Source organism: Marmota monax, unplaced genomic scaffold, assembly GCF_021218885.2.
Source record: "Marmota monax isolate L192 unplaced genomic scaffold, Marmota_monax_Labrador192_F-V1.1 WCK01_AAM20220418_F8-fsc00136, whole genome shotgun sequence".
Classification (NCBI taxonomy): domain Eukaryota; kingdom Metazoa; phylum Chordata; class Mammalia; order Rodentia; family Sciuridae; genus Marmota; species Marmota monax.
Window position 1 is genome coordinate 2796770 of NW_026693905.1, and position 12012 is coordinate 2808781.

At 32.4% G+C, this 12012-nt stretch overlaps 1 protein-coding gene across 7 annotated transcripts in view; it reads left to right on the forward strand.

The window, feature by feature from the left end:
* Positions 1-12012, forward strand: part of Erbb4 (erb-b2 receptor tyrosine kinase 4) — a 1059983-nt gene that overhangs the window by 753909 nt on the left and 294062 nt on the right. For all 7 annotated transcript variants that reach the window (XM_058585185.1, XM_046462890.2, XM_046462893.2 and 4 more), the window contains 4 exons: positions 2695-2813; positions 5675-5816; positions 8907-9020; positions 10375-10501. In XM_058585185.1, coding sequence (XP_058441168.1) covers positions 2695-2813; positions 5675-5816; positions 8907-9020; positions 10375-10501 — 502 coding nt within the window. The remainder of the gene's footprint in view (positions 1-2694; positions 2814-5674; positions 5817-8906; positions 9021-10374; positions 10502-12012) is intronic.

Below are 12012 nucleotides of genomic sequence, written 5' to 3' on the forward strand. Positions count from 1 at the left end.
ATTGATGAGTTTTTCTGTATTAAATGAATGATGTTTATTAATCACCAAGTTCTGGTAAATGGATTTACTTTACAATGCCATGCCCTTTGCCCTGCTCACAAGTTGGATGTGTGCAAGGAGAATGTTTTATTTCTAAAATAAGTCTCATAAAACAATGTAAAAAGATGTTTTCAAACTTTGTCTCATCACTATTTATAAATTAAGTTTATCATTTTGTTCTTTTGCTTACTTATTCATCAATACTTCCAAATGTGTTTTTTGAACATTTTTATTTGGAATTAAAGAGTATTATTTTTAATACTGAATACAATCTAATGTTTAAAAACTCAATTATAGACTGTTTTTGAGAAAAATCCCACAATTTCCTTTTAATATCTTAAAATAAATTTAAAAATATATTTGCCTTTGGATAATGACTTAGATGATTTTTGTATGTTGCTGAAGTGGAATGGAATGTGCATATCAAGATTTCCTAGATATGAATGAAATATTTGAGTACCATATGGCTGAAAATGCTATTTCAAAATATCTAACATTACATATGATTAAATCTTTGAAAATACAACTTTTAGGGGGTATAAAGTACAATACCAGTTACTGAGTCTAAGATTGTGCTATTATAATCATAACATCCAATTTCCATGTTTAAATAATGTCCCATGACAAAAATGATTTTAATATGAACATTTAATCAATAATTTAAAATAATTTAAAAATAAAATTTAAATTAATTATCTTATTTATTTAAATGTTTTCTATATTACTTTCCTATTATGTCAGAGAAGTTCAGAGTAAACAAATGAAGGGAAATTGAAACATTTTGTGTACTACTTTAAAGGGTGATAGAGTTAAAAATAGAAATCAACACTTAGATATATGCATCTAAAATTAAAATGTATGTGACTTATGGGATATGATTGTTGATTCAATTCCATGCTATTGTTTTCCAGCTGATTAATGCCTGGACAACTATAATCAAATTAATAGACTGTCCTATGATGAGACTTATTTCAAATGTCTAATTTGTTTATTTATCACATATCTTCTATTTTAGTGATTCTTGATACATCAAAAGGACTTTATTTCATCTGGAAGAGAAAATATTATGTTTTAATGTACTCTTTAAAAAACTATGCAAAGCATTTGCTTTATATAGTATGTATTAATAATTAGTACACCTATATAAATATACCACTTGGTTAAAAGACAGCAATGTAAGTACAATATATGACTATGAATAGTTAATGCATACATGTAATTTGTGTATTTATAAATTGTATACACACACATATATAATGTATGTATAAAATATAAATAAAATTACATGAATGCCAGGTATAATTCTATTTTTTTGGAATACACCATAAAATTAATGTAATAAATAATTTGGAACACATGTTAGATGTCGATGGATGCGGTAACAAAAAGTATTGAAGGAAGTGAGAAAGGAAGAAGGAAGGAAAGAAGGAAGGAAGGAAAAAGAAAAAAAAAACATGACTAAGACTGGACAAGAGAAGAAGTAGAAAGAGAGGAAAGTCTCCAGGACACAGTTGTTTGGGGAAGCTTCTGCATTAAATAGGAGTAGATTTCACTGAGAAGTTGAGACTTTTTAAAAGGTGAATGAATAGGCCAAGCTATTTTATTATGTAGAATTGTATGCTAGAATATTTATAGAAGAAATCATTTATTTCAAAATTTAATGTAAATACAAAATACAAACTCACAAATCTAGATCCAAATATTTATTTTCAAAATCTCCTATGAACTTATGATAAGAAGTATCTCCACAGAGAATCCATTTTGGATCTTGAAGTCATACAACTTGGGTTGAATAATTTTCGCCAGGAATGAGCCTGTAGCCCACAGAAAATTGTCAAAACCAAATCTGCGGAATACTAATGTTTAAGAGGCAGAGTCTTTGTAAAGTAGCAGTGAAAGAAGCTTAGAAAAACTAGTCACAAAAGTTGAAAGAAATAAGGCAAAACCGGAAATATGGAAATGATATGCTACCCATATCCTGTAAAATTCATACTTGAAAAATACTTTAAAATTTCAGTGGAATAACTGAGCTAAAAATAATTGTGTCCCTTGTTACTATAATTTTGACTCACTGTCCATAGCCTTTCTTATATGAAAGTATACTATAATATGATGCTGTCAGCTTGGACAGAAGGATGAGAAAAGACCAGTGAAAGTTATAAGTGTTCCCTTCCTCTCACCACCTCTTCCTTCTTCTTACCTTCCTTCTTTGGTTTTCCTCATGTAAAATATATTGTGAATAAAGAAAATATTTGTTTCCTTTTCCTCATTAACTATTAAAAGTCTTAAATTCACTTTTGGGACCACCTTTTCCCACAGGACCTTACCATATACATTGTGTGAAGTAATCTCATTGCTGACTCCATCTTTCCCAACCTGAATGATTTTTATACGGCACTATAAATATTCTCTGAAACAAGAAAGAACATAAAAATAAATGCACATATAATTTTGGAGGTTCTATGTTGTTTGTTTGTTTTTAGTAATTTTGATCTAAATGCCAACTTTGCTCATTAAATGTTTGCCGAATTGAGTCAGGGTTGGGTTTAGTAAATTATTACTTCAGAACTTAGCTTTTCTCAGTCGTTTCACATAATTTTAGGAGTTTTCGTTGGTGGCTGATTCTGATAGAGACCCCATTTCTGTCTTCTGCAGTGACAAGGACGGTGTGTGCAGAACAATGTGATGGCAGGTGCTATGGACCTTATGTCAGTGACTGCTGCCATAGAGAATGTGCTGGAGGCTGCGCAGGACCTAAGGATACGGACTGCTTTGTACGTCTGGGAGTTCTCCCTATTCCTCTTTTCCTCTCCTTTGCTCTTTCTTTGTCTCAGCCATATTGAATTTCTCCCATGTGATTATTTAACATCAAGTTTTGCCATTTTAAGATTAAGCAAGATCCTTAAGGGCCTCTTCCTAGAAATCATGTTCTTACTGAGTTGGCTATTGATTAACTGGAATTATTCTGTTCCACTGAATTATTTCTGCACTTTGGACACAATTTATGTTAAAAGTGAGGTTTATTGGAGAATATGTTGAGGTATCTTTCTTAGCATCTAATAATATCCTTTCCAAAAATGCAGAGGTTGCTTGTCCATATCATTGCATATTTAAGTACCATCAGGGAGGGCAATTGCATTTTGTATTTTTACTATAAATTTCATGATTATAACAGATAAGTTTATGTGTTTAAGTATTTTTCCTGTTCCTATTCTTTACAGGTTTATGTTATTCAAAATTTAAGATTTACAAATGCACATTAAAACAACCAATATGCTAATTTTATGTTTTATATTTTAGCTGCATTTGCAACTTGTTAGGGACACTTTAATTACATTTTGATATCATATCCTTGATATAGTACTTTTTGTTCTTTGGAATACATATGAGCAGTTCTGAGAGCATTATTTAACTCAATTTTATACACCAGAACCCTAGTATTCTAGGGTATTGTTTTTAAGCTAAAAGTTGTAAAAATAGCAAATCACATTTACTGTTGAAAGTGAATGCAAAAAAACTGTTTTCTTTATTCTGCTTCTTAAATATCTAACACACGAACATATATTCTAGAATTGAGCATTTAGAAAAGTTGATGCTTAATTTCAATAAGCAAAATAAAATTAAAAATCGTATACATAGTAATTTCTTAGTTTTTAAAAACTATTATAAGAAATTGAACTTATCTATTCTAATTGTATAGTGAAATAAAAAAATATTTATTGCAGAAATATAGAGGGAGGCAGATAAAAAGGAAATCAAAATGCTAAAAATCTGGGGCTGGGGATGTGGCTCAAGCGGTAGCGCGCTCACCTGGCATGCGTGCGGCCCAGGTTCCATCCTCAGCACCACATACAGACAAAGATGTTGTGTCCGCCAAATACTAAAAAATAAATATTAAAATTCTCTCTCTCTCTCTCCCTCTTTCTCACTCTCTCTCACTCTTTCTTTAAAAAAAAAAATGCTAAACATCTGAGGTAGAAGCTCAGCAGTTCCTAAACTGAGAACTTTTTCTTGTCCATCACCAATACAGACAGATGAGCTTGGAAGATTGATCTTTGAAGACACTGAACCCTGAAAGTGTTGCTTTAATAATTACAAAACAATAACTATAATAAACAATAATAAAAACTCTCAGAAGTTTGAAATCACCTCTTTTTTTTTTTATTGTTTCATTATCATGACAAGCAGATCAAGTGACGTTCAAAATCCTCATTTCATTACTTTTTTGGAATGGCCCAGTAATTACATTCTGGCATTTGTTACAGAATGCTCATGAATACCAGACTGAGGCCCTGGTATAAGTTACAATATTCTTGTTTGTTGTCTGAAAGGTAATTTTTTTTTTTTTTATTTCTCTGGCTTATGTTCTTTGTTGCCAAGCAATCTATGCATAAGATTGCATAAAATATGTTAGTAAAGCAATTATAAGGACACATGAAGTTTCATAACCATAAATTAAAACTTACTGAGTTTTCTAGATTGGTTTTTAATAGATTCTTCCTAGAAAGTGTCATCTCAGTGAATAATGTTTCATCACTGAGTCTCATTCTGATTATGCATCTAGTAGACCTTCATCAGAGAATTGTCATGTTTGTGATAAAGTGCTCACTAAAACAACAATTGATGAAGCAAATGTTTTGAGGAAACAGAATAAATTAATGCTTATTAATAACCATATGACAATTTATGATGAAATGTAAAACAGAACTTGAGTTCACATTAGCTTGCCTTCCAAGTCTTGAATTATGCCTATGAAAGCTTAATTTCTTAATTAAGAGAATTAGCTCATCCATACTTTTGTTAATCACATGCTTATGTGTACTTATACATATGTTTTTATTTGCTACCAAATACCTAATTCTCAGGTGGTAAAATGATTCTTAGTTCTTCTCAAATGAGCTTGAAAGTACTAATGAATTGAGTTCTCAAGACAAATCTGTGTCAGCAGAGAGGAACTGTCTTATTTGAAGGGGTGGCTTTACTAAATTGTGTGGCATTTTGAAAAATGCCATACAAGAAATGGCCTCACCTTATTTATTTACAGATTAATTATATACCTTAAATTTACCTGTGGCTAGTCACCTGCCAGACCTTTTCCTTAAGTCCACTTTAAACATCCATCACATTTCCTCACTATTCAATGGTGATGTTTATGTTTAACATTCCACTTAAAGCACTGAAGTCTATATGAAAGCTCAAACACACACACACACACACACACACACACACACACAAACAAAACAAACAAACAAACATAGAATTGGAGATTCAATTGACCTTAAAACTTAATATAAATGATTTTAATCAGTCTGAACTTCAATAATTCCTCACTGTCAGCTAATTTTAATAATCTAAACCATTTCTTAGTTTCAAAATCAGTGGCTAAATACTAAGCAATTTGAATATTAGAAACCATACATGGTATATCACTGACATTTGAACAAAAATTTATGGAAACTCAGAAGCATAAATGAGTTTAAAAGTATCAAAATTTGCAGTATCTATACAATTGATGTATACTAGGTAATGAACACAACTTTCATAAAAGTATCACCACAGTGTTTCATTAGTATGTATTTCATTACAAATAATATGAAAGTAAATTTGTAAATGAAAGTTATATTTGCTGTTGCAGGCCTGCATGAACTTCAATGACAGTGGGGCATGTGTGACTCAGTGTCCCCAAACCTTTGTCTACAATCCAACCACTTTTCAATTGGAACACAACTTCAATGCAAAGTACACTTATGGAGCATTCTGTGTCAAGAAGTGCCCACGTAAGTGATACAATAAAAATACTCCAATTAATTAGAGCATTATTTGGACATGAGAAAACATTTCTTATAAATCCATTTTAATTTGAAGTTTGAATAGTCATGGATTACTTTGGGTATGGGTACTCTCACTCTCATTTCATAAACAAGGAAATTAAAGCTCAAGATATTTAAGTGTTCTAAACTTCATAGTGAAGGATTAGAATGTTTGAGGTTAGAGCAATGAGTTATTGACTCCTGAATTTGTTATTTTCAATACACCTGAGTTTTCTTGCACATTATGCTGTTTCTTGGAAAAGTTAATTAAATTGATTAATAGAGTGGAAGCAAGCTATGTAATAAATAGGGCCTGCTTCTAGTAGAATGGATTTCTACCTAAATTCATTCATATAATTTGTTTACACTAAGATATATATTATTATAATTTTCATATAAAATCTAATTTTAAACAAAAAATAATAGGTATAAAGAATACATTTAGGGAGCTTTGGCAAACTGTTTACTTATCCTGGGTATTCAAAATGACCAGCATTGCTCTCCAGGTATTCAATATAACATATGTGCTGACATTTCCTAGAGTCAATTTCTTTGAGTGACCAGTGGGACTTTTCTCCATGTTTCATGTTTCATCTACTGGAAAGGCCAAAAAAAAAAAAAGTTACATTTCTTCACATACTTTTTTAAAGGAAAGCTTTATGATCTACAGAATACAGATGTAGTAACTCGCTTAAAGCTTATTGTCTTTGATTAGTTTACGTCTGTGAAACTACAGGCTAATTTAAACACTTCAGTACACGTCCACTGTGAAATTTAAATTTTAGATGAGCATTCTTTGTGATTCTTGGTTTGCCAAGCTTGAAGTGTCTTGGGAAAACAAGGACATTTAGCTTCTAAATACAGGTCTACAATTCCTAATCCAGAGTTCTGAAATTTAGCATCTCCAAATAACATACCTTTTTGAAACAAATTTGGCTTCAAAACCTGAACCTCATTGGCATAAGGCCAATTATAATCTTTATTCATTCTACTTGGCATAAATTGCTGCATAAATATGAAAGCATTTAATTATATGATACTATCCAAGACCTCACAGAAAGAATACTTACTTAATACATAGTAGATGAACCTGGTGCAGGTTGGGGTCTCCTGGCAAAGAGATTAGGTTATTAGGAAATAGTCTCAGAATCTTTACCTGTAGGGGAAAGGAAGGAAGCAGAAATGGGCTTTGATACCCTCTCAACAAAGGAACTCTTTGGAGGTCAATGCTCTGTGGTAGACAACTGGAATAAAGAGATCTCCATGCTTTGTGCCTACTCCCATGAGTACCCCAGATTTGCTTCATTATCAGATTTTCCAGTATTTCTCCTTCCAGGGCAAGCCACTGCTTATGAGTCCATATAAGAAGCCTCTTCTTTCTCCATACAAAATGAGTGATGAATTGTCCTACCCAGAACTGTGCCCTCTGAAGGGTTTCGTCCTTCTTCTGCCTCTCAACTCCATTCCTAAGTGAGGCTTCAGGGAAGCCACTGTCCACTTTCAGTTTGCACCCGTGGATCAAGTTTAACTTTTTGTGTTTTTTTTTTTTTTTTTTTTGGTCAGCTTTTCCTAAGTGCCACCTCTCATCTCCATGTAGCAAAGGCATGAGCTGAGTGTGGTGTACAAGCGAAGGGGTGGGTGACATGGGGTCTGAATCACCAGCTAATGCAGGTCACTTGTGTCTCTCCTTTGCACATACCCAATCCCAGATGCACTGCTTCAGTTTTACAGTGTTGTTGGCTCTTAATGTGATGAAATCATGACTCCAACAAAACTTTTTTCACCATGGGTAGTTCCAGCCACGAGTGTAACCACTGACCCATGATGAGGTATTTTGACTCTACCAGGATTCGGAAACATGCCAGGAACTCTTTGTTAAATGCTACTAATGGCATGACTTAGCTCCAGAAACCTATCTGCTAAGTTTTTCCAGTTGCTACTTATCATAACTTCACGTGCCATGTATTCCCACTATATCACTGCCTATATTATACAACCTATTGGGTTTTATGTCCCAAGTAACAAAATTGCCTGTACCATGTGCCTTTCCTGCTCTGGGCTCCCCTCCAGTCTGGAAGGCTTCCACATTATTGCATAGTGGGCTAGAGCACTATTCCCAAGCATAGGATGATTCTGCCTTTCAAACCAGAATGATCTTACAGGCACTGTGTTTTCCCTTTATGGTGGGATAGTCCAAAGACAGTTATTTTTCCCTTATTTTGTAGAGGATGTTCTGGTGTATCAAAGATCACCCAGCCTCCTAAATATTTCACTAAGTTTAGGTAATAAAATGTTCCATGTCTATACCCTTTGAAATTTCCTTTTGTTTCTTTTTAAAAAATAAAGTATATATGGGAATGTTCTATGGCACTCCATTGAAACATAGAACATATTTTAAACATTTTCTCCTGGTTATGAAGTGCACTCTCTTGATCCAAAGCAATTTAACTTAAGCTTCATTTGTGCTTCATGAACTTGAAGTATTTTTAGACTTCCAACTTGCATCATGACCTGAAATGAAGTGGAACTATTGAGAAACACAAACTAAATGTCATGTAGTTTCCTAAGTGTATAAAGAAAATCCACTATATCTTGGGGGCAGTTCGGGATATAGAGCCATAGAAAAGCAAGTGCAAGGTTCTGCTAACACAATGCCTAAAATTTCAGTGTGGATGGTTAAGATACTATTTCAAGTTGAGATATTAAAAAAAAAAAACTGTTTTAAGGGAAGAGACATATAAACTGTCAAACCCTACAATGTTTTATTTAAACTTGATAGCTGAGCCAGGCATAGTGTCAAGACCTGTAATCCAAGTAAATTGGGAGACCTAGGCAGGAGGTCCTAGGTTTGAAGCCAGCCATAGCAATTTAATGAGGTCCTCAGCAACTTAGAGATATACTGTCTCAAAATAAAAGGGGCTGAGGATGTAACTCAGTGGTAAAGCACACCTGGGTAGTTCAGCTGAAGAAATAAAAAATAAAAATAAATACATAATTGTGATGACTACACATTAACATTATTTTAACTTTTATTTTTTTACCTTTTTTTTGTATCAGATAACTTTGTGGTTGATTCTAGTTCTTGTGTGCGTGCCTGCCCTAGTTCCAAGATGGAAGTAGAAGAAAATGGGATTAAAATGTGTAAACCTTGCACTGATATTTGCCCAAAAGGTAAGTGATAGCTTAGAATACTTCGGTTAGAACACGGTCTTATACCAAGGCTTATATGGAGACCTTATACCAGGGTCTTTCATTTACTTTTCAATAGGCCAATGAAGTTAGCCTCAGAATAAACTCACTACCACAATGAAACCTTCCTGTTCCCCTATACTTCCCATGACTTTGGACAGTTCCCCAAAGTATCAACTAACAGTGCGTATTACTGGTTTTGAATTATGTCAACTAAAATGGTCCAGATAAAACTCAAGAGTTAACTTTCATAGGAGCTCAGAAATAAAGTTCCATTTGGTTGGTAACAAATATTAGATGTTTGATACTCAACAAGGATTTGCATGCTTATTTTAGTATCATAGCTCAAATGCCACTCTACACAAAATTATCTGCTATGCATAAACAGGAATGCAAAGGGATAGACCACATGAAACTTACTCTCCAGATCTTAAAATAATTTTTAAAAGATGTGCAAAATGACAATGAGGTTTACTACAAGCATTAAATAAATGTTGCAGATAATTCATGCTGTAGGATTTTAGTGAAGGAAGAAATCCCTTCTAGCTGTGAGTGATCAAATTCCTCACCAGAATGAAGCTTAAATTAAGCAGGACCAAAGTATAGCTCACATCTTTCAAACATTATTAAGCTTCTCAAAGATCAAGGAGTTCCTTAGAAAATGCCAAACTTCACATTTTAGACTGCCTTGTCTCCTCTCTCCCTCTCTTTCCTTCCCTTCCCCTTTTTCTACACACACACACACACACACACACACACACACTTTTATTTTAAATAAAGCCTTCAGAAAGCAGAGGTAACCTTAAGTCCAAGTATTTAAATAAATATCCCTTGACCCAAATTGATATGGTAACAACTCATATCATTCGTATTCTTTACTTGATGTATATTCTTCATTAGTCCAGTGTTTTTCAAATTACATGTTGTAGAATATTAGTAAGCCAGGAAAATATTTTGTTAAAGTGACCAGCAGTTTAAAGTATTTAAAGTAATGTTTTAGATTGGGTTAGAAAATAAGTAAATTTAATCTAGTAAGAAAAAGCAATGATTAATGAAGGCTTTTCTTTTTTATGTGGTGTATGAATGTCAGGTTTTAGTATAAAATACTGTTCTTACAAAGACTCATGCAAGGACAATCTTTATTTATTTTTTTTATTTAGGACAATATTTTAAGTAGGGACAAGAGTAAATGATGAATGAATTATTTTATTTTCCAGAAAAAAATTAACTTTTTAATGTTTCAATAAAATGCTGTTTCCTTTATCATGAGAGTGCAATAATTTATTGACCAAAAATCAGTTTTTCAGCCCGCTGACTGTGAGTCTTGTTTCTACAGCTTGTGATGGCATTGGCACGGGATCACTGATGTCAGCTCAGACTGTGGATTCCAGTAACATTGACAAATTCATAAACTGTACAAAGATCAATGGGAATTTGATCTTCCTTGTCACTGGTATTCATGGGTCAGTATTCAATTTTATTCAAAACTATTTTACAAAATGTAGACAAAACAGAAGAGATTCCTTAACTTTGTTGGATTCTTTTTAACCTAGAACAGTTTTACCTTCTGTTAATGCTCTTTGCCAATAAAAGCCAAGGCCAGTTCAAAAGCAGTGATAGTAAACCAGAGTTTTGGGATGCAGCTCCAGTTTTAATTAGATGGGAAAATATAAATTTGTATTTAAGTTAAAATTTATTGGCATGGAATTCTCCTAAAATTTGTAGTTTGCATCAAGTTTGAGTTATTTTTAGTTGCTTTTAAGAAAATAATATTAATTGATAAAGTGGCGAACTTCACTCGAATTTCTAACTGATTAGGTCAAGATAATGTAAATTAATAATCCTTTAAAAATTTCCATGTTAAATCAAATCAGATAACCTGGCATAAAACAAAGTTGGAATTCTCCTGAAACTCTTTCAGAAATTTTCTTTGCCTTTATGAAATCTTTTTATATTTTCTTGAACTGGGAAATTACTATGACTGTAAGAGATCTATTAAACAAATTTCATTTTGGTAATACAAATTGGAACATTATCTGCATGCCTTCATTTCAGAACCACCTGCTGGTTTTAACTGGGAAAACAACCAAATTTGTATCCTCTGAATTGTAATAAAAATGTCAATATTTTTATTTTATATTTTAACTTTTTGTCTATATTACTACTTAATCCCTAAATATTAGCACTACAGGCAACAGATAAAGACTATCACATACATATTTCAATTCAAAATCTTATTCTGAACATATTTTTGCACATAATTTCTAGAAGCACAAACATCTAAAACATTAAAAATAAACATGTCCAAATAGGAATATCAAGAACAATAAAACAAACTATTTCTTTCCATTTAAACACGTTATTGTTTGTCTTATTGCACAAAATAACTCTTTACTTTAAAATATAAATTTTAATATTGTTTCCTCTCAGATACTGTAATAGTATATATGTAATTTCTTCCTGATTTGTTGTATTTGGTCTAAGAAATGTTATTTTTTAAATAAAAGTTTGAACTTCTCTTTAAAAAAATGTAGACTTGTTTAGTGCAAGTTCATATTGTTACATGGCTGCAGTCTGTTGGAGATGGACAGCCCTAGCACTGGAAATGAGGCCTGTCCCTTGACTTTACCATATTCTCCACTGGCCTTCTGCATTGTTGTCTTAGCCTCTTTGGCTCCCTGTGTAGGAGACCTGGGTTAATGTTTATAATTTTAAAAATCTTTATAATTTAAAAAATCTTTATAATTTAAAAAATATATGAAAATTAATAAAGCAACATATTTGTATTTGATTATTTTTAAAATCAAATATTACCATGAATGAAAGATCAAATATTAATTAGTTCCTATGAGAAGCAGAGAAATAAGAGAGATTTACTTAATGCACAATACCTGCTTCTATGTGGAAATAATAAATGAAATAGCTTCAGGTCCATCAGTGTGGGGAACGATTTGAAGTCATATTCTCATGAATT